The sequence below is a fragment of the Saccostrea echinata genome, unplaced genomic scaffold (genome assembly GCF_033153115.1).
Source record: "Saccostrea echinata isolate AGI-Se365-2 ecotype Australia unplaced genomic scaffold, CSIRO_AGI_Sech_v1 ptg000017l, whole genome shotgun sequence".
Lineage (NCBI taxonomy): Eukaryota > Metazoa > Mollusca > Bivalvia > Ostreida > Ostreidae > Saccostrea > Saccostrea echinata.
Window position 1 is genome coordinate 3,997,107 of NW_026889766.1, and position 27,300 is coordinate 4,024,406.

The window sequence follows — 27,300 nt, forward strand, 5'->3', positions numbered from 1 at the left end:
GGAAAAGTGATCAAATAACAGAGCATTTTGACTTATTTCCCATGTGTTTTCTGATCTGAATCCCTTATGCAGCGTATAAATTAATGCACTGCTCTGTCAAAGACATAGGTTTTTGAATGATTTCTTTTTTTCTTTCACTCAATAATCGTATTATAACAATATTTCTATTCAATTTTGTAAAAAAGGTACGTATTTCAGCATTATAAAATTAGAAATCTCTATCAAGTGTGTGTTTCGAAAATATTTAAGATATTTGAAGTTGCTTTAAGAAAAAGTGGCAATATCCTTTTGACGTCGTAACGTAATTAACTGAATTTAAGAAAACAGATTAATATAGCCAAGAATGATTTAAGCCCAGAATTTTGTATAAGTTTTATTACGCAACGGTCGTGCGGCTTAGCAAGTATTTTCATTTTCTTTTCTTTTTTTAGAAATAATAAATCTTAATATCTTGTCCCCCACATTGTAACTAGGAATGCTATAAACAGAATTTTAATTTAACTATTTAAGCGAGAGGTACTTTCAAGGATCTAACAATCTCTCGCAAGATTTATTTTTACCTCCTCATTGCTTAATAAATTGATAGTGATCTGCAATTAAGCGACCTTAACACCTTTACTTATAGTATTGCCAAAACTGTATTTGCAACAAATTATACGGTATTTCCAAATGCTGTATATATCGGAATACTGTTTATATATATATATATATATATATATATATATATATATATATATATATATATATATATATATATATATATATATATATATATATATATATATATATATATATAACGTCTAATGCTTCTCTGATACTTATTTATAACACCAAAAGAATATCTAAAGTAATGTTTACTTTGTCCAAATGATTTCAATGATTCCTGTGTCGGTCCCTCGTGTCATACTTTCCATAGGCTTTATGCGATCTATTGTCGAGAGCAAGCCTACCTTTATCAAGATATATGTTTAAAATAAAATCGAATTTCTTGAGTTGCTTTCAAGTGAAAGGAAATTTTGTACAGCACAAAAGTGGTCATTTAGGATTTTATAGGAGGACTTATAATTTGGTATATTATTCTATCTTCATATTTTTCAAACTTCAACAATATGATATCTTTTCCAACGTATTCTTTCCTCACGATTTACTACACATATCAATGTTGTGTGATTCCTGAACCGAAAAATGATGAAAAGCATCAAACCGGCTGCAAACGTTCCACGTGTTGATCATAATACCTTGGATCTTTGTCACTTGATGATGCCCATGATTTTTTAACTTTATTTTGAAAGTAATTTACATTGTATTAGATGGTTACGTTAACAGATGCGTTGTGTGTTTTATACTGAAACCTTTTATGGACTATTTTGCACAAACAAAACACACGAATTTGAATGTTATTTTTAACCTTGTTTTGTAATGATATCTTCTGCATTGTTTTAATGTTCACGGTTTTCTTTTACGCTTGGATCACATAACGTAAGCTACGTTATCGACGCCGCATGTTACTTTGTTTATCGTATTAAGCATAATTCAAATCTTCACTCATAATATTTTTATTGAATGAAATGATGAAATTACTTCTTAGATAGAGATTTTCGTATATATAAATCATAAAATGATTAGTAATAGAACAGCATGCAAAGAACTTATCTTACGGTATTATAAATATTTAACTATATATTCCCTGTGGTTCCCTGTGGTGTCAAATTTAAATAATTAAAATTTACGAAGGTTTAACTTATCTAACATAATTTCTAGAGAATTTTCAATTAAAATTTCTTAAAAAATATAAACTCTTACCTTTAATGCTGAATTAGGATATCTATCTTATTCTTTCTTTTTCGACGTTGAATTTCAAAGCTTTACAATTTCAAGGGGCATGAGGTACAATCAGAAGCAGTAGACGGTAATATACTTTGCAAAAACGTTACCCATCATCATAATGTCCAAAACATAGGTAAACAAAGATTACTAAGCTCACCTCGACGAATGTAAGTTATTTTTTCTAATTAGTGTGCATCCCGAAATCAATATCCATGCAAGTTTGGTTTATGTAGGGCTTATAGTTGCTTGGAAATAGACCTGCTCCAAAAACCTTACCCTGTTCACTGATCAAAATAATTTCTGTCAGTTCAAACACCCGAAGCAAGTCTGGAAGTGTCCATCCCTAGATGTATCATCCATGCAAGTTTAATCATAACAGGCCACATAACTATAGAGCTACTCCAAAAACATCACCATGGTCACTCATCTGGAAAATGTAGGTCAGATTCAGCATCCAAAGCTGGTCTGAAAGTGTCCAGTTAGAGCATTCCTAAAATTCACTCATCTCGAAAATATAGTTCAGATCGAGCATCCGAAGTAGGTTGGAAAGTGTACATCCCTATATGCATCGTCTATGAAAGTCCACGTAGTGCTTATAGTTACTTGGGAATGGGCCTGCTCAAAAAAAAAACAAAAACAAAAACAAAACAAAACAAAACAAAAAACAAAAACAAAAAAAAAAAACAAATAACCGGTCACTCATCTGGAAAACCCAGGCAAGATCCAGCATCCGAAGCACGTTTGATAGTGTCCATCTTTTGATGCATAATCCATGCAAGTTTGGTCCAGGAAAGACTTATATTTACTTGTGAATGGACCTGCTCCGAAAACTTTAACCTGGTCACTCATCTGGAAAATGTAGGTAAGATTCAGTATCTGAAGCAATTATGGTTAGTGTCCATCCTTAGATGCATCATCCTTGCAAGTTTAGTCCATGTAGGTCTTATAGGATATTGGGAATAGACTTGCTCTTAAACTTTAAACCGAGACACCGACTCTAACGCCGACGTTGAGGGTATATCTCGACATAGATTACACAAGGTAAATTATATCTTGTCTATTATGTAGGTAAACTCATTAGTTTTTGTACTGATTAATACATTTGTCCGATCAAGAAATACTGTACACACAATGTAATGTAAAATAAACACACAGAAATCTAGATATACATTTACCGAAATAGTGTTTTCACCTTCACGTAGCTTAGATGTTTAAAAAGACGGATCGAAGATACAGAATATAGATGTTTGTGGGAGATATTCTGTCTGTTGTGTATATTGACTCAAATATAACTTATCAAATCAATGAAATTCAGATTACTTTTAGATATTAGGATGTGAAAAACAAGATTTTTAAGACTGAAAAAGACACTTTCATCCGATATAAAGTCAACTTGAAAATGAATATGGAATATGATTGTACATATTTTAGTACTTATCTAAATACATGCTTGCATATGTGTCATGAAAGAAAGATGTTTTTACAAATGCGGAAATTTAAGATATCCAATTGGCGACTTGCAAAATGATGGGTTTTCTGCTTTTTTTTTGGGGGGGGGGGGAGGGGAATATTGATTTCTTAAGTGGTCTTTGTCCTCAGTCTGTATGCAGTTACATTTGAATGAAAAATTATACATACAACTTTTAAAATACGTCATTCTTTTCAAGTAGGACCAGGAGACATGCATTATGTCAAAATGCACACTTATCCTGAGAATGGGTGTACTAGAGTTTTACGAAAATAGGATAACTGAGGTAAATAATCAAAGGACAAGATAGGCTAAGAACTCTTTTTGGCCCCTGGTTTGGGGTGCCTTTTAGAATGATGCAACAGTTTATCAATGAAAACCTGTTGTCACCCCTGCCAGAAATAACATGTTTTAAAATTTGAATCATTTTTAAAGATATATATCATGTGTATTTGGGAAACAAGTCCACTATTTAACTCTTTAATCAACAAATAAATAAAAGTCAACAACATTCCCCAATTTTGCCACTTTTTCGATTAAAAATTCACAATTAAAAGGGTACAGTAACCTGTACCAAAAAGGGTCAATTAAGCCCTGGAACTTAATTTGCTATTAGTCAGTATTTATGTATTCCTGTCACAAATGCCCCAAAGTAAAATATCTTCATTGTGGCAGAAAAATCTTTAAACCTGATGGATGTAGGTTAGGGGACACGATATTTAAAAATTTCATTAACATCTAAACAATGTTTACTAAATGAAAAAGTAACTGAATCTATATGAATATAAATGAACGTTCATGACTATTTATCATTGTTTATTTTTATATGTTTTTTGTTAATGTAATTTGTAATTTAATTAATTACATTTGCAAAGTAATTGTAATTTAATTAATTACATTTCAAATTCCTTGTAATGGTAATGGTAATTTAATGGAAGGTTTAGAGCAAGTTATTGTAATTTAATTAATTACTTTCCTATGTAATTGACCCCATCCCTCTTGATGTTACAGAGATTTTAACAAGCTCGTTTTAGATCAACATTTCATTAACACATTAGTTGTTCTAATGACCTAGTTAACAAATATGACATTATTGGGTCGTATTTTGACTGACGTGTTTCATACTAATTGTTAAGCCTTTATTTTCATACTAAATTTGACTTAGAATGTTCCGCCTGACTAATCAATATATAGGGCTTACGGGCGGGTGTGACCGATCAACAAGGAGCTTACTCCTCCTAGGCACCTGATCCCATTTAGAATTTCCGGGGTTCCGTGTTTTATGTCCTGTTCACAGATTTGTATTGTTTGTAGATTTTTTGAGGTCGATCACTATTCGTTATCTTAACCTTTTTCATTCCTATAAAAACGCACTGCATTCTACTACCCCTTTGAGGAAATGTCACAGAAGAAATCTTTATTCATCTAGATATTCAAGCATTCCTGGTAACCAATGGCCAGTCTCGCATACAAACTTTAAGCGATGATTAATCTCTAAAATCATATCAAAGTAGTATTCATTTATTATAGTGACATGTGTGAAGTTTATCAAAATGAATAATCATCTTTATAAATTAAGCAATAGTATACAAATACACGGCTCGTTATCAGAAAGATATCATCAACACAAACTCGCAAAAATAACTGATGTTCAAGGCGAATTCCAATCCATTTGAAAGAGATTTTCAAAAAGGCACACGTCCTTACGTCACGTGACCTTTTACACATTGTTGTAAAGCATTAGTACGTATACTGACACGCAAAATAAATGCAACACGTCCTATTTCATAAGAAAATTAAATATAGGGTATAACATTTTATTTAAAAAGTAAAGACATCTTTAACTTTGCGAAATCGGTAATTTAACAGTTGAATGGTTTTATCCCATTACCGGAAGTTAAGTTTGAACCCGCTTAACAGAAATTTAAGAACATACTGTAATTGTTGTGCATAGCGGACTTGCGCGCTGTAATTGAATGACCGGGGGGGGGGGGGGGGGGGGGGTAACAGTTATATGTTTCTTTCCGAATTTAAAATATAACATTCAACGTTTTAATCTATTAAATCGCTGATGTTTTTAAATCAACTTTTACCTTACTGTATTCATTTTTGAACATCATGAACATCATTAGATAATTCATTCAGATATTTCTCAATGTGTTTCTTTTGCGTGTCAGTATAATAACAATAATCAAAACTGTTGATCTAATCTCTTTAAGCCCTGTTTTTGAAACGTATCTGGTCGTAAATAATATCGATTTTAACAATACAGGAGTAATTCATTTGAGTATATACAGTTTTTATAATGATTTATATATCTAATTAAGTACTGAATCATAATTGTTTGAAAGATATAGTTTTATAACTGCAACGGTGTGTGCAAACAGATTGAATAACGCGCTTTAGCGCGTTATGAAAATTTGTTTGCACACACAGTCAAAAGATAATTATTCAATGCTTATATTTACATTTTTTGACTCCTTGCCTTGACTGCATATGTGATTTATATTTCAAAATCCTTGTATTATCTTTAGGGTAAAGTACCGTATAGCGGGTTTCTTTAGCAGGTTTAAAATTTGGCGTTTTGCTTTCTCAAAGGTCTGCCAATAATTTTGGCGGAGCTTTTTTGGCGGACACAGTTCAATGACTTTGCAAAAGAGAGGAAATTAACATTTTAAATGAATTTAAGAACGTTTATCAAAGTTATTTTTCTTGTGTTCAGTAGTTATAAGCAAGGGTGCAAATTTAGCGATTAAAATTTTAGCGGGTCACTATAAATTCGCTAAAATAAGCCAAAGTTAGCACCCCGCCAAAATATTCCGCTATACGGTACTATTAATGGAAGAGCCATTGCAACAGCTTCTGTTCAATGTGAGCCCGAATTTTGATTTTCGCTTTAAACGTTGCAATTCCACGGCGTTCAGCGTTTGTGACGTCAAACTTAAACGCATTCTTTAACCTTATGACCCACTGTTCGTGTTATGGTGTTTTGAATGTTGTATTTTTCCGCACACTTTATACGCAAAATACATGTGTAATGTAAATATGTCTAATTTAAGTTGACAGATAATAAAAACATTCGATATAGTGCAATGTGAGTAGAATAATCGATATCACATCTTAATTAATGTTTTATAGAACCAGTAAAGAGCCAAATTAAAAAGACTGCTATATTCCATGATAGATTTTTATATTAAAAGCATAGAAATACATCAATATGGAATTTCAGACAATAGTAAATTAAAATAAGCGTGTAATTTAAAGAAATAAGTACAAGTAAAAAAAAAAAACAAAAACTAAAGACATAGGTACTATTATTACGTTATTCGCGTTTTGATCGATAAATAATGCACACACTGAGCTGAAATTTTCAGAAAATGTTTATTGATCATATTTGAGTACATCTTAATATTTTTAAATAATAAAATAAAGGCCAAGATAAGGATTTAAATGTCCACAAGGTATGGTCTTATGGCGCACGACCAAAAAATAAAGGTTTTATCAGGGAATTCGCGAGTATTATTTTGCAAAAGCATCAGATAGACAAGGTTGGGGTAAAAATTATCGTATTTTTCAATTCACTATCTCTAGTGATTTCATTTGGAAAATTTCAAGGTCTTTGCTTAATTTTGAACGTTTTCTGAGACTTTTAAATGGGAAAGTGGTAAACGCAACACACGAAAAATGGCGACGTTTGATGACGTTACGGCGCAATGGAGAGCACTTCAATTATATGTTGATTGAGTAATGATGTCTTAAGAGATGATAACAGATGATAACAAAATATCAAAATCTCACTAATACATTAGAATGCATGTGGAATGGGCATATTTTTAAACAGAAGCTTTTTGAGTCCCCCGATTGATCAAAACATACAAATTAAACAATCAGCTATTGGCAGTAACGGCATACGCTATCATTGCAGACCTTCGAAGAATAACTGCCTATTTAGTTAAATGAAAGTGAGAGTACCTTCCTTAACTTACTAATTCAAATTTTCATAAGATCCAATGCGTGTGCGAGACTGGTCACTCGACTGTTAATGGGGGAATAAAGGGGACCTCGAATGGGTACGTCAAGAAAATTCCCGGACTTTAAGTGGGGCTTATCCAACTTTTTTAAAGCAAAGATAAAACCTGACGTTGCTTAGACATTTTGAAGTTATTATGCGTGCGCCGTAAGGCGATACTATGCGTAACATAAAATCCTATATTTTGTTTATTTGAGCATATAACTGTTTGAAATTTGCTATGTATATTGTCGGAAAATGTACTAAAGTGAAGGGAAAATTTTAGAAAGCAGCGTTGATTATTTTTTTACTCTAGACTACTTGTCCACGATTTTACCTGACACCCCTAGTATGTACATTATGAATTAAATAATGTATCAAATAACCAATAACTTCATGATTTTAGAAGGGAGGTAATCTCGGCTGAATGAAAATACTAGTATAATATGACTCTCTCTCGTAATTTTCAAGTGTTTTCTCTGTTTGCACGTTGTTTTTGTGCATTTTAGGATTAAGTGATTTTTATCATTGCATATACGACCACATCAGCATACTATAATACAGGCTGTATGATCCTTATAAAATAAGATTTGATCTGAGATTACTTTTACCTAATCTCAAGGTTTTCTTAGACATCTCAGACTTCTTTTTTAGTTGAGTTGAAAAAAGGCGCTAACTTTGTGGCATGCATGTTTTGGCGAAAATCTCAGTTTCGGTGAAAAAACTCAAATGTAAGTCTGAGTTTTAGAAGTAAATGTATGTTAGCACAGTGTGATGAAACTAACATTTTCTGAGAATTCTCAATTTAGAGAATATGACAATATAGGTGGCCCTGAATTTAAGCCAGGTCAAGATTATTCATTCTCAGGTATTGAAGATTCAAATTGATTAAATCATTGCTCCAATGGTTAGGTAGGGCTTTAACAAGAGTTAAGGAAATCAGTCATCTCAATATATAGTAACAGTGAGTAAAGTGATTGTTGGAGCCCATGTCTTTCTTGTTTATATCATTTCAACAAGCAAATAATTTTGATCCTTGAAAAAAACAAAGTATCTTTTAAGTGTGTTAATGGAAATCTGACACATTTCCATACAGCTTCAATTGCCTCCGTCATAACAAAACAAAACACTTGTAATTACGATTATAGTACAGTGTATTGCATTTTCAGCGCTCATCAGAAGGAGCAAGATTGCATGCTGCATCGATTTCTATATTGCTTATACTGAACTTCGGCTTCTCTATTCATTAAAAATTACTAGTTTTAAATTAAAGCCCAAAATGTACCAAGAGTTTTAATGATAAACATTCATAAGTACAACCCGATGTCAAATCTCTTTTTTCCCGAAAATTCTGCTGATAGAAATCAGAGCTGAAAACATTAGTGTACGTCAATCGTTACCAATATTTTTTGCACAACGGTTTTCAAAGTAAGATGATCTAAGTGAAAGCTTTATTTTGCAAAACATCACTTTAAAAAACTATGACTGTTGAATTTTTTCATTTCAAGGGCAATCATATGATTAAACAAGATGTGTTTGTGAAACACTGATGCCCCGTATGACAGCTTTTGGCAAAGGTTGAAGTTTCTGTAATGCAAGTAAAGCTCCGAGGTCAAAGAATGGAAAAAGTTGTTACCCAAAGAAAGGACATGTTCGCAATGAATATACATGTAAAATATGAAAGCCCAAGCACTAACAACTAAAAAAATATGGCCAAGGTTAATGTTTTTGAAATGTGGGTCAAACTCCAAGGTCATAGGTTCAAATTAAAGGAACCCAGCGGAAGGCCTTGTCATAAGATATACACATGTAAAATATTAAAGCCCTAGCACCAACTGTTCAAAAGTTATGGCCAAGGTTAACGTTTTTCAAACGGTAGATCAAATTCCGAGGCCAAGGTCAAAAGGTCAAAATTGTTGGTATTCAAAGGAAGAACTTGTCACATGAAACACACCTGTGAAAAATAAAGGCCCTAGTGCTAACTGTTGAAAACTTATGTCCAAGGTTAAATTTTTTTAAAAGTGGGTTAAACTCAAAGTTCAAGGTTAAAAGGTAAAAAATATATTTATAGCCTTGGAAAGGTCTTTTAACAATTAATACACATATGAAGTATGAAAGCTCTACAACCAACTTTTCAAAAGTTATGGCCAAGGTTAAAGTTGATAAATTCTTGCAAAATTGGGTCAAACTCCAAGCTCAAGGTAAAGAGGTCAAATATGTAAGTACCCAAAGAAAGAGACAGACAGACAATCAGACAGACAGAAAGTGATAAAACTATTTACCTCTGAATCTTCGATTACGGGGGCATAAAAATTCAGTATTTTATAGAAAGTTTGGAGAAGAAATGATGATTTTGGATAACAAAAACATAGCCAAACTTTTGTAATACAATTCTACATATTAGGTCATTTAACCTGAAAACTCAAGAAAGCTTTTCCGATCAAAAAGTGTCCTGTGTCCATCTGTCTGTCATCCTTCGTGTGTTATGCGGTGTCTGAAATTTTATGACATTTTCGACTTCCTTTCTTATCTAAACTTGCCACAAAACGTGTTTGGAAGAATGGAATTAAAGTTTTTTTTTTTTTTTTTTTTTTTTTTTTTTTTAATACAGGAAGTGTTAATCCTCCTTTCAAATCGAGATATATAATTAAGAATTCGTGAAAATTTTTTGGCATATTTAAAAATCATCTCAAAAACATTTGGACCACAAAAGAAAAAAAAAACGTTGGAGAAATCGTCATTACATATTGTTAATTTAAGTTTGTTTATATCGTAAGCCCCGGGGATACAGCGAGGCCACAACAGGGGGTTAAGTTTACATGAGAAGACTAAGAAAGTATCTTTTTTTTCTTCTCGAAACAACAAAACCATTAATAGTCATATTAATACACAAGCATCATCGGGTATTGTACGATGGGTTATCAAAAAGTTCGTAGACTGATGAGATAAAATTAATACTATGAAGTCTGTGCTTACAAAATTTATAAGGAACATAAAACAGCAAAAGTTTAAGATATTTTGAATAATTTAGCTTGATAATTTGCTAAATTATTATAAAATAAAACAAAATTATATTATCAACCGGCGCTTACGCTGTTTAGTTTCATAACGTCCGACGACGTCATCGTTTCTCAATGTCCGCTCCCTCTACCTCATACATTTATCTTGATGAGATTCCCTAGAGTTAAGTAAGGACTTAAACCAGTCTTGTTTACTTCACGATGTGACGAACAGCTGCTTTCAATGCATATAATATTGTAAATAGATCTATACATAAGGGAAAATCCTCACTTGATTATGCTGGCATAGTTTGCTTGTTGCTTGTCGGAGTTCAATATCTACCACACAGGATCATGCAATGTCACTTTTCGACGTGACTGGCTTTTGAAACCCCGACTACAAATCGACATTAACCGTGCATCTCTCATCTCTCTGAATCTGTTTCGGCATTTAAAACAATTACTCTAGATGAATTTTATTTCTTTGTAGTCCGTTTAATCATTCCTTAGGTCTATACCAGATTTTCCAGGGGCAAAACTTGATAGATAGTTGGAAAACGAAATCCCTTCCCCTTTATGATGTTATTTTCAAGCCCTTCATTGTTTGGACACTCCATATAAAATTTAAACTAAAATTTAATAAAATTTACAGAATGAAGTAAAAATTTCAAATTTTACGAAACAGTTGTGTCATACCCCATCCCTGAATTAATGGGATTTTAAGACGACAAATATTTATATCAAAAGAGTTTTTCTCACCTACACTCATGTAGAAAAAAAAAGTTAATATGTTCGAGGTTGCACCGCCTGGACATACCATCGTTACAAAAACATTAACAATTTATGAAAAAATAAAACTGATTTGTGGTTTGTTCTATAGATAGAAAAGATTATGCTAACTAAATATGTTAAAATTCATTTATGTACCTAGAGCGGTTTTAATTTTATGGTGCTATTCCACGAACTTTTTGATAACTCCTTGTAGATTCAAGTTTTTTTTTAAATGATGGCCACGGGGGGGGGGGGGGTGGGGTGGGGTGGGGGGGGTTAGAGTGGGACCACAGCAAAGAATAAAGTTTTACATAGGATTATATAGAAAAAAATCTTGTAAATAAACTTCTCGAAAACAGTAAGACAATAATTAGTCAATTAAAGAAGGATTCTTAGGTAGTGTGTAGATTCAAATTTGCTCAAATCATGACCCTTAGGGAAGCTGCAAACCTGTAGCTCACTGGTTGAGAAAATTAGACAAGAAAACCAGAGAGCAACAGAATCGAGCACTTTAGAAACCTTCGAATTACGGCGACGCTTTTTTGTTCGGGTATTATTTCTTGTATTATATGCCCTACCCCGCCAAAAGAATGGTATTCATTAATTAAACATATAAAAATTGAACCTCAACTTATCACTTATTTATAGTCTTTCAATGGTTCTAAACAGCTTCTTGTGGCCTTGGAATGTCTTTCAAAAAGTTATCATTCCGACATTCATGTTGGGTTCATGCAAGGTGGGACCTTTGAAAAGTATATAAAGTGTCAAGATTATGAGTTAAATATACGGTTGTTTAACGGATACCATTCCTTTGGCGGCAGAGGGCATATAATACAAGAAGTAATACCCGAAGCGCGCGATAAAAAAAGCGTCGCCGTAAATCGAAGGTTTTGAATATGCTTGGATCTGGTTTGTCCATCCGAATTTTCTCAACCATAGAGCTACAGTTCTGCAGCTACCCTGGAAGTAGGGTGCGGCCACAACTTCGTTTCAAAGTTTTACACAGGAGAATTTAGAAAATGTCTTTATTTCTTATTTTTATTTTTAAGAATACAAAAGCCAAAGTAAGGCATATTTCTAAAGAAGCATCCTCAGGTAGTGTAAAATGCAATTTGTCATGTCCTCATGGAGTAGGTCGGGTCAAAAAAGTAATTAAAATTATACATAGGAATATATAGGGGAACTCTTGTGAAAAAAAATCTTCTCAAAAATAGCAAAGCTATGATCATTCATTTTTATCTGAATGCATTTTCAGATAGTGTAGGTTTAAGTTCCTTCAAATCATGACCACTGGATGTAGTATGGGACAGAAATGAAGGATCAAAGCTTAAAATAGGAATATACATGAGAACTTCTTGAAAAATTTTTTTCAGGAACAGTAGAGACATGATTAGTAATATTTATATGGAAGCACCCTCAGGTAATGTGAATTAAAGTTCGTTTAATTTATGGCCCCTCGTAAAGGGCGGGGCCACAACAGAGGATCAAAGTTTTACAGAAGAATGTATAAAAATATCTTTAAAATTCTCATAAATAGCAAGGTCATGATTAATTATATTTATATGGACGCATCATCAAGTAGTGAAAATTTTAATTTGTTCATATCATGACCCATTGGGCTAAGGTAAGGACATAATATGATCAAAGATTTACATAAAAATATTATATATATATATATATATATATATATATATATATATATATATATATATATATATATATATATATATATATATATATATATATATATATATATATATATATATATGGCACCTGATCCCACTCTGGTGTTTTAGAGGTCCGTGTTTGCTCTGCTCCAAAATTTGTATTATTTATTGGACTTGAGCTTGAATACTGTTCGTTATCTACATATATTTCATGATGAACAGAAGGGCTATATATACTCAGGTGGGAGTCTTGGCCATAAGCCTCTAGTTAGAATTCATCATCTTTATCAAATTTTTCTTTTGTTTCGGTAAACCTGAAAAGGGAGACTATATCATGTACTTTTTTAAATTTTATTTTGAAGATATTCTTTTCATACTAAAAAAATATTTGATTTTATTAGGATAAATGGCTTCTGTAAGCAGGAAACGACCTAATAGTAGATCAGGAGATTCATCACCTGATAAAATACGCAAACCAGAAAAAGGTATGAAGTTATACCTTACATATTAATTAATGACTGACAGACATCCCAATAATCATGCATCACACATGATATGTTAGAAGATACTATATTAGTTCCTTGCGTAAGCAAAATGCTTGTTCGTTTAAATTCAGTTCAAGACAGAAGACATGAAAACAATTTTTTTTTCAAAAATAATAAAAATAACACTTTAAAGTATGTTTAAGCAAATGAATAACCTAAAAAGTATAGATTTTTTTTTTCATTCAAACTTCCATAATAATGTTAATAAAGTGAAAAAAAAAATGTATATATTTATAAGGGGGACGGCACAAAGTATAACTTTTAACATCATAGAAAGTATACAAAAATATACATACCAATCCAAGCATATAGTATTTGTCTGTATGATCTGTCCTTAATTTTACTTAGATACTTCAAAAAAAGACAACATTTTGCAAAAATTTGAAGATTGGTTTCATCAGAAGCATGGAGCAATAAATGTAAGACATCTATACATGGGAGATGCCTGCTCAAGTACAGAAAAAATAGAAAAGGGGACAAGAGTCATTGTTTCCGTTATTGAGAGTGAGAAAGCTATTGAAAATGAAGAATACCAATGTGATAGGGAACACTTCACTGTTGTTTATAAACTTTGGGGAGAAAATTCAGTCTCGGAAGAAACGGAGGAATATGAAGAGCATGGTCATGAAAAGATAAAAGAAATCACTAAGTACCTGAAAAAAAATGCAGATTCAATTTTTAGAAAACACTCAAACCTGGAAATGATCCGTGCATCACGATTTCGAATAAAGAAGAACAAAGCAAAGAAGAAAAAGGCCATATTTGAACCCTGTATAGCTATATATTGTTCCTATAAAGGTGTTGTTCCCGTCGGTGAAGAAGAATTTCCTACAAAATTGGATGGATTCGCTACAGATATAAGGGAGGGGTTCTTTCATTTGCATGGCAACTACGATATTTGTGCCAACTCAATAGATCAGCTTGATCCCTTACGAATGGGTGCAAGCATATCAAGGGAAAGTGGTAAGACTAAGAGTCAATATTTTCTCTTCTTTCTCTGAATTTTAGATATATTTGGTGATCGATAGGGAAAAAATTGTATATAAGGTAGGTTTTTCTTGAAAGATCTATTTAACAATCGCAAGGGATGTAAAAAAAAATCGATCAATCTATTCATATATACCAGCAAGGATGGGGTAATTGAAATGAGTAATTGTAATTTACAGTATTTAAATACATTTTTTTCAGAGCAATTGAAATTATTTGTAATTGAGTTTGCTTTCAATTACAAGTAATTGAATGTATTTAAATACATTCCAAAAATGTCATGTATTTTTCAATTACATTTCAATTACATTTCAAATACTTTGTTTTTCAAGTTACATATTTTTAAAAAAAATGTGTTTTATCATGATGCATACCAGTACTGTTTGGCATGAGTTTGTGTTTGTTCAATAATTAAATCAATAATTAAATGGCCTATAATGTTTATACAGCATAAACACACTGCCCAGGGCAATAGGAAAGTTCAAATTTAATAATATTGCTGCTTTAAAATATTCATGTATTTGATCTTCAAAATTTTTGGAATAAAACTAAAGTAGTTGATGTATATTAAAATACATTCTTCAAAGTAATTGAGAGTAATTAATTACATTTGTTAAAATCAATGTAATTGTAATTGCAAGTAATTGACAAAATTATCAATGTATTTGAAAGTATTTAATTACATTTCAAAGTACATGTAATTGACCCCAACCTTTTACTTTCTCGAACAATCGAGAAAAAATATTGTATTATTTAATCATTAAATTATATTATTAAGCAAATAAGTGTTTTTTGTCATCAATGTAATGATACAGCCACCCCAAAAGTACATTATTATCCTAGCCTTTTGTGTTCAGTGAATAATTAAAGTACTCCTAGAGTGGCGAAATCATTGTATTGTTCTTAAAACCAGAATTAAATGCATACTATATACATGTATAAGACGTCTTAGAAGCATCTTTGAAGTAACAAATACATGAATATATCTTAGTATTTTATTGATTATCAGAAGTTTTATTTATGCACCAACTCAAATCAAAAGAAAAATTCATAAAATGTCCTACCGAATTTCTTATCTCTGTCCTAATTTGGAAGGGGGTCGAACTATCAAAAGAAATCAGGACATGGGGAGTATTTCTATTCATGTTCTTCGTTAGCTGGTAGGGAAGGTTGAGGTACTCAGGATTCAAAATATACTATCTGGAAAATAGTGTTGTTAGTATCATCATCATAACTTTTGAAAATATGCAGCTAAAAATTACTTACTTTTAGGCAAAACGGATGCCGAAAAAATTTCTGAAATTTTTCATATTTCCTTTTGATAAAGGTAGTTGACGTTGCATATTTTCTTTTAGAAATATATTTCTTTGAAAAATGTGTGACGACCAGTGCCTGAGAGCACTTTTGTGTGTAATGAAAAATAAATATGTACATTCCAATTTTCATTTATCGGTTAAATAATCGTATATTTGTTAACATCCCAAAATCAAATTACAGAAAGAACTTTCAGGAGCTAAGAAATGAACTAAATGGATTTGTGCAATTTGAAACTCATCAGAATTAGCTTGAAGTCAAATTTTCTGTTGGAAGAGGTAATACGGATGAAGGTACAACCGTTTAAGTGCGCTTGTTTCTTTTATACATATTTACTTTAAAATAAAACTCCGCATCTTCAAACATTTTGAGGGCTTGACTGTGACGTCACATGACACCGTATGCAAGTTGCATTTTCATAAGGAAGTCTATAAAAGGCAAATATTTAACAAAATGCATCTTAAATATTAAGTATCAAAAACAAAAACGACAACAACTTTTAGTTCTTCATAACTTTTGTTAGCGTGGTTCACCGAATGTTGGGGCAGGATGAAATAATTTCTGATCTTGTTTTTTTTTTTATAATAACTTTGCATCAATCTTAACTTGTTACATGTAAGTAATGATGTTAATAACGACGCAAAACATGCTGATAAGAATAAAATAGCCATAGCACCAGTGCGATCAGTGATAAGAAATACTCAGTACTGAAAATAAATGGCCCTATTACCAAATGCTTCCTTAAACGTTAGAACAGTATTCAGGAAATGGTTCAAACCTTTTTGTGACTTTTGGACGCTCGTCGTTTGATCCCTCTATTCCGCGGATGACCGGATTCCATATTCTGGCCTACATTTTAAAATTAGGTCACTCAATTTGCTCATCCTCTAGTGCCTCATTCACCCCAGAAAAGAATCTGAAATATCTGGTTAAGACTTTCAGAAGTATTTTCTAGATCACCGATACGTTGTTTTATATCCTGATTTTCTACTCGAACAACTTTGATGTCCATGGACATAATAGAAAAGCACTGTGCAAGATCTTTTCCTCCTACATGTTTTTTTTTTTTTTAATTCATCCACAGTTGCATGTTCATGCACACTGATAGATTGGCTTTTGCCAACTTCATATAAGGTCACTTAAGATAAAACTCATTGTCCGCCATTGAAACCGTGCGTGACAGTTCGTAGCTAGATTATGCTAAAAGGAGATTACATTTTTACACTCGAGGTTGCTGCTTTCCTGCTTCTGACTTTTTTAACACAGTACGTAATATTGATTAAGCACAGACATACGTGAATAAAAGTAATTATGATAGGGACTATCTCAGAAGCTGAAAAACACTACTCACACCGCAATTTGTCAACAGGGAGTTTACCAGCTTTTCAACATTTATCAAACCATTCCTCATGTGAAGTTGAAGAATATGTTTTGATATTATAGACATTGATCACAAGTCATCTGCGAACATATATTGATAAAAATATTCTGATTCTACACACAAGTACTCATTTATTTTCGTAGGTCAAAATTATCGTGGATTGTGAAAAATATTGGTTCGTGGGATTTGAGTTCGTGGTTGGTAGACAAAAATTTAATTGAAATTTTAACATTTCGTGATGGACATGATTTCTTGGATATCTTCATACCACAAAACAACGAAAATTTAATACCTACAAAAATGAGTTATTGCACAATATTTCATACTCAAAAGAAAATATTCAAGGAAAGAAAGACACATTTATAGACTGAAAATTATTCAGTGAATCTCAATAATGAAAATGAAGTTATGCACTGCATTCTTACCATTAATATTGCAATCATAGAAGTAATTAAAAAAAATAATCATGATTGCGAGACCTTTTTCAGAGCTAATGATTAGACCTACGCACTTTGATAAAGAACTACGCACGCTAACTCTCGATTCCCGCCTACATTTTACACACATTTAATTCAATACTAATGGCAATTTGGTCGTAAAATCTTTGTTGTATGCAAAGAACAGTCCAATGGCAATTGACTGATAATTTTAATTCCAGTGTAAAATAGTTAATTACCCTAATTTTAGCTCTTGAAATAAGGGGGGTAGACGATATTTTTCATTGAAATCGGGCTTTAAAGCATCACCACATTTTAAATATTCTTGGATATGAATAAATGTTCCTTAAATCTTTTCTTATGTTTTACTCCTATAAAATTAAACATATATTATTAATAAAATACAATTTTTTAGTTGTAAACCCCTTTTAAATTGGTTAAAAAATAATCATTTTTGTAGTTTTTGGTCTTTGAACATACCCCCCCCCCCCCCCCCCCCGTGAAACACAAAATGCTTTGGTAGGAATTTGTAAAATGACAGTCCATATTACATGTAAAAAGGAATTTTTGTTTCACGGTGGGAAAGATGTTTTTAAAATATTTTCCGTTTTCCGTTCATTTCTATAGTGAAAAACACAACTTTTACCAAAATTATAGAGTTATCTCTCTTAGTTTTTCCAAAGAAGTAATGTTTTATGAAAATTCATATAAATATCTATATAGATATGAAAAATCACTCAAATGTGTTATCTTTTGAAAATTGACTTGGAGATAGGCGGGAGAACAATACTATGGTTCGCAGTTCTCACAATTACTTGTAAGAAAAATACATGATTACGGATCACTCATCATTAATTACAGCTGATTACGATTACCCCATCATTTCCCTGACAGTATGACTATGCTGGGCCAACGTTGGTCAATTATTGTATGGTTGGCCGATAGTTGGCGTTGGGTAGACAATGTTGAGGCAACGTTGGACTAACGTTACCTTGTGAATCATCTCTTTAGTACCCAACCATGTTGGGATTCTTACGTTGGCCCAACATTTGGCCAACATTAACTAATTTCTTTCTGATATATTTTCTAAGGAAGTTGGGGGTTCAAAGTTAGCTCACCGTTGGCCCAATGTTTGTAATGCAACCTTAACGAAGTTGATAATTTAATCTGGAAACAGTATGTTGGCCCAACGTTGGCCCAATGTAAGCTTGTTTTAAGTTTTCTTTTAGTTAGAATGAGCACGTTTGTCCAACGTTGACCCAACAGTTGGACTGCGAACTAACGGAGAGTGTGCAAGAGTTGGGAGCGTTACGTTGATCTAACGTTGGCCCAGTGTTTGTTATACTAAGGCCTAATTAAAAAGATCATTTAAGCTGGTAAGACTACGATGGCCCAACGTTGGTCCGTCCTATGTTAGGGCAAATGTTCTCTTCTATGTTGGGATGAGTACATTGGCCCGATGTTGGCCCAACAGATATATTGCAAGTTTTAATTACTTAGGCGTACTGAATTTAGGAAGATTTAGATTCTGAGATAAGAGAATCATCGTTGTCCATGCAATTAAGTAAACTTCTTCAGTAGCAATGAGACTGGCCAGTTTATTGATGACAATTATATCGATGTTCAGCTTACTTGTTATTAGTATCCACTTATCAAAAAACTGGGGGGTTTCCTCTACCCTTTATTGTGCCTGTTTAATTTTAAAATCTTAATTAAGTTTAAAACTTGAGCCTAATTGTAAGATTTGTTTAATGAGAATTTATTTTAGAAGGAGACTGAATATTTTTTTTTCTTACATCAGTATAATTTAGTTCTATTAAAACAACCGAATAAAAGATTTTTTTAACATAAGCATAATATAGAAACTAAAAGATCCCATGGACAGGATGATGTGAATGACGCTTAAATATACATAAATCAAAATAACCCAACCAACTTTATAATTGCAGCCAAACAAAAGTTTGGCGAATCGCTAAAATTGAAAGAGTCGCAGCAATTAAAACACCAAAATGTGTGGTGAGCTGTCAAGTTCAATTACTCACAGCTGGCTAATAAACTCAAAAATGCAGAGGAAGTTAGAGTAGGACTGGAATTTTAAAAAAAATGTGATGCATACAACGGCTAACGGCTAAGTCCTAAAAGACATGTAAGTATATTATTATAACATTTTTAGGTCACCGGAGTAAATTCAGGTGACCTATTGCTATCTGTTTTCGTCTGTCGTCGTGCGTCGTGCGACTTGCGTTAACATTTGAACATTTTCATCTTCTTCTCTGAAACTGCTAAATCAATTTCAACCAATTTCGGCATATAGCATGTGGGTGAAGGGGAACAAAAATTGTGAATTTCATGGTTCCTGCCCCCTTGGGGTCTGAGGGGTGGGGCCAAAACCACCAAAATTAATGCAACCTTTAAAAAATCTTTTTCTCTATACTCCTGGACTTCAAGCAGTCAAACTGTTGGCATGATTGTAATAAGGATTGTGCCCTGTACCACAATTGTGAAATTCATGGCCCTAAGGTCAGGGGTTCGGGAGCTAAGGCGGGACTCTTTTGAATATATAGTAAAAATGCACTATTTCTTAAAAAATCTTCTCCTCTGCTCCTTGGTATTATGCAAACAAACTAAATGCATAGTTATGATCAGTAGGGTTGCCTCTTTCAAAATTGTGAATTTCATGGCCCCTGGGTCAGGGGTTCTGATGTTAGGGCGGGGCTCTATTGATTATATAGTGAAAATGCATTAATTCTTTGAAAATCGTCTTCTCTCCTACTTGAGATTATTTAAACAAAGTGCATGTTTGTGATAGGCAAGGATGTCTCTTCCAAAACTGTGAAATATATGACCTGAGGGTTGGGGGTATTGATTATAAAGTGAAAAAGTATTAATTCTATTAATTAATCATTAATTAATCCTGTCTGCTCCTTAGTGTTGAGCTGATAAACAAATTGCATAGCTATGATAAAAAAGGGAGCTTCTAACAGACTAACTGAATTTTTAAAACTTGTGGTCCTATGGTCATGGGTTCTGGCATATCGGGGGAGGGAGGGGGGGGGGGGCTTTTAATAATATAGTTGAAATGTGTTAATTCTTTGAAGTGCATAGTTATGACTATGAGGGTAACTCTTCCAAATTAGTAAATTTTTGACCCTGGGTCATGGGTTCTGGTATTAGGATAGAGCTTTGTTGAATCCTTAGTGAAAATGCATTGTATCCTTGAAATTCTTCTCTGCTTCTGGGCATATCGGAAGCAAACTGATTAAAAGTTTTAATAATATAACTAAGGGCATTTTTTAGTAGATATTTGAACATCTGGACCATTTGGTTAAGCATTCTGGTCCTGGGCAGGGCTCTATTAATTTGTATTCTACTGAGAGAAGTTATTCCCCTTTTCCATTCACCTTTGATAATTAATCACTGTGAAGAATGTATTTGAAAGATTAATAGAATAAGATAATTATACAAGAATTTTTATTATATAATTCAAAAAGTTCTTTCTTAGTTTTAATAATCAGGTAGACCTGTAACTAATAGATAAAAAATGAGACAAAAATAACTTATCTTATTAAATGTTCTTCAAAGACCAAAAAAAAAGGTCAATGTAAGAGGTCTTAATATGTGTTAAAAAATAGTACAGAAGCACTAATAGTTTGATAATAGTCTGCAATGTGATAGTGATAAGTGGGGGACAGATTAGAACTTAATTTATGAGTTGATATTGATTATTAGATTAATTATTTTGTTGATCCTGATCCTGATCTACTTCTCTTGCTTTAGGGCAACAAAGCTTCATCTATCAGTTTATTTAACTTCTAAATTGTTGTATTAGCCTCTTGTTAAAGCTATATATGGCGTATCTGAGCTAAAAAATAAAAATACAAGATTGAGTGTAGATGAACATGATATTTGCGTTCAAATTAAAAATTTCTACCGATTTTAAACTTGAATATCCCCACCTTTCTATAGTTAAATTGACGTTAAACTGTGTCCGATATTTAAATGCAGAGTCGGTAAATAAATCGGTTATTGTTTTAGATATCTAATATCTATGAAATGCTATTGATTTAAATTGTGTAGTTTACAGGAAAGTCCTATCTTTGTATAAAGTAATAAAGCAAATAGGAAGATCCTTTTAATTTCAGTCTGAACTTATCAAAAACACGCCATATATGACTTTAAACTATAGCTACTTCTTGTATTAAATGATTCAACTGATATGAAAGTATCTTACATTGTATATCATGACGAGAAGTGAAATAGATAAAACAATTTCACATCAAACATTAAGTATATGGTAAGGTGTTAATGGTAAGATTTTTCTGTATTTAATCAGGGTTAAATGTTTCATGAAAGTTAATCAGAATTTCATGATAAAATAAATATTTGATCAATATTCAAATATGTTATCTATTTTTTTAACAGCTACACTAGTCGGGAAAATATGCTGTGTGCATTTCCAGCAGATGTAGAAATTGCAGCAATTGTTAAAGACTGGTTCTGCTTTGATGACAATGAAGAAAGAGGAAGGAGAGGGGGAAAATAAGTGAATATGTGAAAAACAGATGCAATCCGAACATGACCATGTCATCTTTTGTTTCTGGATAATACTTTTTATGTCCTTAAAAAGATTTTAGTGAAGATAGAGATTTATTAAAATCGAAAATCAAATACATGTATGGCAAAGTTGTAGTGTGAACAGTGAGCTTCTTAATATACTATTTATGGGATTATACAAGATTTTTGTAAAAAAAAAAAAAAAAAAAAAAAAAAAAAGGAGATGATTTTTGAATTGAAATGATATGATGTTTGAAAAAGGAGATGGTGTTGCAATTGAAGTTTCCACTGCCTCATTATATGAAACGTTTTAGACTTGACGCTATACCGAACCCAGAATCAATCATAGATGCAAGTGATACAGAGGAATTGTGGAGTATATTTGACATTTTGAATAAACTTTAGGCAGGAGCGTAAAAGCAAGACATATATACAATTGGATATTTAAAATATTGTTTTATGTTTAAACTCTGTTAACTTTAGCAAATGCTTATTTAATTATTATTATTATAATACTGAAACAAGCATAACAAAATTTGTTAGAGGATAACAAATAAATTGTACAGTTAATCATTTTTCCTTTGCCTCTTTGTCAACATTAGCTAGTTATTTTTTGTCAAGAGGGATTAATTTGAATGGAAATCATTATTTATATATGAGGTTGGGTTACGATGAAAAAAATCATTGCCGGTAAGAGAACAATCGGTCATTGTTGGGCCAACACGAGTAAAGGACACTGGACCATCATTGAGCCACCGATGGTATTTTGGTGAACGGACGTTAGGCCATTGTTGGGCCAACACAAAGAGTAAATTGGGCCAGTGTTGGGCCTTTTTGATACAATCACTGTTGGTAATGAATGTTGGGCCATTGTTGGGCCAACATTGATCAAATACAGTAATAAAATGGACAAACATTGTACCAACGTTGGCCCAATATGTTGGGCCAACGTAGTTCCCTTGAGCAAACCTGCAACTTGTAAGATAAAGAAAACAAAAGCAAAACAAAAATGCTGTGTTTTAACAGAAGTGGCAGGGGTGGATTTTGTACACTCAATGTCTCTTCTACTACGACTGAATATCTAACATTTACAAATCTTACGGAAATAATCATCACAAATACGAATGAGGTTATGTGAATACTTACGCGCTTCAGGAAATATACCTACATGACAAATCTGTGATTTACACACCAATAACTCACACAAAACTTCATAACATTCCTTAAATATTCGATTAGTTTACCTACAGAACTCCTTAAGTGCAATGACCACCCTGGTGTTATGTCTAGTTTATTCTTATAAGCAGTCTTTGTGCAAAAGTTATCATCTGCGTGATGAATAAACAATGAGGTCGAACAACGTTAAATATGACCTACAAATTCATATACAATGCTATACAATTTCAACAAGAAATATGTATTCTGTTCAACGCATTCTTTTTTTTATTATTAGTGATTCTACTGTTTCTTATTATTATTATTATTTTTTCCCCCAAAATTTTGTGCAGGCGATTTCTCAAAAACTATTCAGTGATTTTAAATGAAACTTTCAGGAATTATGCGTCGTCTAATGGACTTTGTTCATCAGAAGGAAAATTTGGAAAACTCGCTTCCGGTGCCAAGTTATTGACAGTTTTCTGATTTTAAAATGAGATTTTGTTCCCCCCTTTTTTTCAAAAATGGTTTAAGATATGAACTGGAGACTTGTTAGAGATGATAGGTTATGTCTTCTTGATGAGGGGAATTACCTTTTTGTGCGTCGTCAGTACTTCCGGTCGTTACCGGATGCGAATTTAAAAAAGTCGAATTTTTAAACTTTTTTTGTTTTTCTATATTTTTCTTTTATTTTTATAAGGTTAATAGAGGCTCTTCTGAAAATGTTAATATATAAATCATTTTAAAATTGATCAATCCAAACTCTAGATATTCGCATTTCTAAATTTGAAGCGGGTCCAAAATGGCGGCTGTCTCCGTAAACTCCGATAAGTAGGTCGGAATTTATGGAGTCAGCCGAGCGTTTGTTTGAATGAAAGTACCATAAGGATCAAAGAAATGTGAAGGAATTGTTGGATTGTCACATCACAATTACGTTGCAATTCTGTTTCGAACTAGAGTTTTAATCCGGGGTTTCCTCAAACGTGTACTATAATTGTTCTTGTCTGTATCTCAAAGTAGAAAAACGACATGACTACAAGTGGAAATACGATAACTACAACGTTTTGTTTTACACCATGGAAAAACTGATCCTAAACCATGGTTATAAGTAATAGCTTTTCAAGAAACTTGCCTGACTAAAGCAATCAATATATAGTAATTATTACGTGGCCATGGTTTTTTCCCATGCAGGCTTGTGTCATATTAAATGAACAGAAAAGACAAAAATAAGAAAACCATTTTTTTAAAGATTGTTTAATGAAGTTGATATAATTTTTTTTTTCTAAAAGATGTTGTTATTGAACATAAATGGTATCAGATTCCTTGACCGTCGCAGGACGAGAAATGTTTTTGGGCGAAACATTCCAGTCTTTTCATGAATGTGTAACTAATCGGGATAGTCCACTTTGGGGGTAAACAGGAAAATAAAACTTGTAGAAAATCTTACCTAAATCACTGCTTTAGTGTTACTTATCCATACGATATATAATAAGTACAATATGATAAATATACTTTCTCAAGCTCGATATTCAGGTTATAAGAACATTTTGAAATTTCATTGAAGCTATCACCATTCAATAGAAAATACATTCCAAAGGAAATGCGCGAATATTTACCCGTGACGTTTCGCGCGAAATAATGTATCGTGACCAACCTTTCGTAGTAGACAAATGGTCTGATGCAGAAGTACATAGAAGTGCAGTAAAAGATTACGTGGACAAGACTGTACATGGAATTACTTGAAATAAAAAGTTGAATACATAAAGAATAAAAGAAAGTAAACAGTATCATCAGAGAATGGCTAAAGATATGAATATGAAACTTCTTGAGGTGATAGAGCATCAAATGTAGATATGGTGATTGACCATTATTTTTCGTCATTCTTACTTCCGGTCGCAAACGGAAGTGAATTCAAAAATGTTAAATTTGCAACTTTTTGTTTTTCAATATTTTTCTCTGGGAATTACAGGGTTAATAGAGAGTCTTCTAGGAGTTTTATGTATGTTTTCATCTTTTTGATTGAAAAAGTTTGCAGAGATTTTTATAAAATTCACTTCCGGTCGAGTGTTTTCCTGTCCTCAAAAGTAGAATTTGTTCTCACAATATTGCTCGGCAGCAGTAAACGACTGAAGTCTAAAACTTTCAGGTCTTATAGTCAGTCATCAGTTTATTTGAATGGTGAGAAAATCTTGTATCGCCGTTACTTCCGGTCGTGACAGGAAGTGATGCAAAAAAGTGAATGGTTAATGGTTAGCTTTCTTGGATTTTCACGCTGAATTTCTTTTATCACTTTTTCAGCGTGATTTTTTTTATTTTATTTTCAGAATCGGAAGGAAAACCTCTTATTGCTCGCAATGAGTTTCTAGTTATTATTATCATTCTACTTTCACACATATTACAGAAATACACACAAATGTTTATATAAATAAAACAAATCTTTTGTAGGTGTTAAAATTACTCCAAAATATCTAATTTTTTTTATTGTTGTCAATTATAAGTAGAGGCGAGGGACCAAAAAAATGTGTTTTAGTTTTGAGATATGCGTTTCATTATGAGTTGTTCTATTTAATGGAATTTCATCAAATATTTAGAGAAAATGTTAATACTGATTCCGATACAGAAAGAAATTAATTAATTAGTGGAACAAGTCTAATTGACCAATTCTATTAGATTTCAATATGCAAAATGTCATTCTGCTCATAAAAAGTCTATTTACATGTAGCTCTTCCCGCGCTTTCATTCTTTTTTTATATATGTATATATAAAACTTAAAAATAAATTTATGTTCATAAAAGAGCGTTCTTTAAGATGTATGAATGTATAAAATCTAATTTTACAGGCGGAGGTGGACAAGGAACTCTTGGTGGATTCGTCCAGTTGAACGATGGTGAAATTGGATTCATAACCTGTGCCCATGTTTTGCATACTGCAGATGAAATGTTGAGAAATCCTTCTAATTTGCAATTTCCTGTTGTTCAACCATCTCTATGCTATGAAGGATCCCAAAGGTGTGGTAATATTTTTAAGTCAGCTTTTCCTTCCTCTACCATCGTAGACGGAGTTAGTGTTGATGCAGCAGTTGTCAAATTAACAAATCGGATTCCAAAGAAAGCATTACTTTCAGATCTGACGACGGCAAGACTTAAAAAACTCGGTATTATTTTATAACTCTCATTTTCTTCTTTTTTAACTATTATAATTTGTATTTTACTTAAAAGCGAATACTTCAAGAAAAATGAAGAACATACATCTATTATTCATGTAGAGCTATAGTAAATAAAGTCAAGTCAAGACACTGACTAAAACGGACTAAAACAGCAAGTTTCTTCAGGTTGCTACTAAACTCTATGTTTGCAGTTTACAATCTTCTTTGATTTGATTTCATTAAACTTTTTTCTTATATTAGTGTATTCATGTGTAAGAGATTTGTAAAACTACTTTTATATTAGGCCCTCTTTTAAACACGATCATACCATCGTAATAGCAAACATTCGAATATTTATAGGTTTTTCTAGAAGCATGCTTCCAAAGTTTTGTTGTGGTAAAATACGCTCTGGGGAAGAATCACAAGATCATCCGCATGAGGGAGTCTTGAAATGTGGAATGGTGTCTGGATTAACTCTTGGAAAAGTGGAACAAGGAGAAATCTTCGCCAGATACCGAAATATCCCACTCTACGATGATCAACAACGCATTTCAACCATGTATATGTCACAACTTGTTATACGTGGTATACGGAATACTCCTTTCTCTTTAAAGGGAGACTCTGGGGCTCTAGTGTTTCAATATAGCGATGTCAATGATTTGCGGTGTATAGGTATGATAGTTGGTGGGGGTGGGGAAGAAGGTTTATCATATGCCACCCCAATTACATCTGTCCTTGAAGCGTTGAGTGTGACACTCAAGGATTTTTAATTTAAGCTAAAATGAAGAAAAACACCATATTGAAAAATATTTAAACTTCATTTCAAAATCAAGGCTATACCAGTCTTGCTTTTCTGATAAAAACTATGAAAATGTAAGTACACTGTAAGACATAAATATATGCCAATCATTATGTTTAAAAAAATGTACAAAAAAATAGTCTTTTCTAAACAGAAGGAAAATCCTTTGAACGTCAAATTTAGTTGGCTTTAGTTTTTTCTTAATTTTCTACATGATAATGAAAAATGACCTCATTAACATA

General features: G+C 32.4%; 1 protein-coding gene across 1 annotated transcript; it reads left to right on the plus strand.

Moving 5' to 3' along the window:
- The first annotated feature begins 13,147 nt into the window (after positions 1-13,147).
- On the plus strand, positions 13,148-27,029 carry LOC133189182 (uncharacterized). Its single transcript, XM_061324591.1, has 4 exons — positions 13,148-13,226; positions 13,635-14,249; positions 25,954-26,268; positions 26,620-27,029. Exons 1-4 carry the CDS (start codon positions 13,148-13,150, stop codon positions 27,027-27,029), a joined length of 1,419 nt encoding a protein of 472 aa, XP_061180575.1.
- Positions 27,030-27,300: the final 271 nt, after the last annotated feature.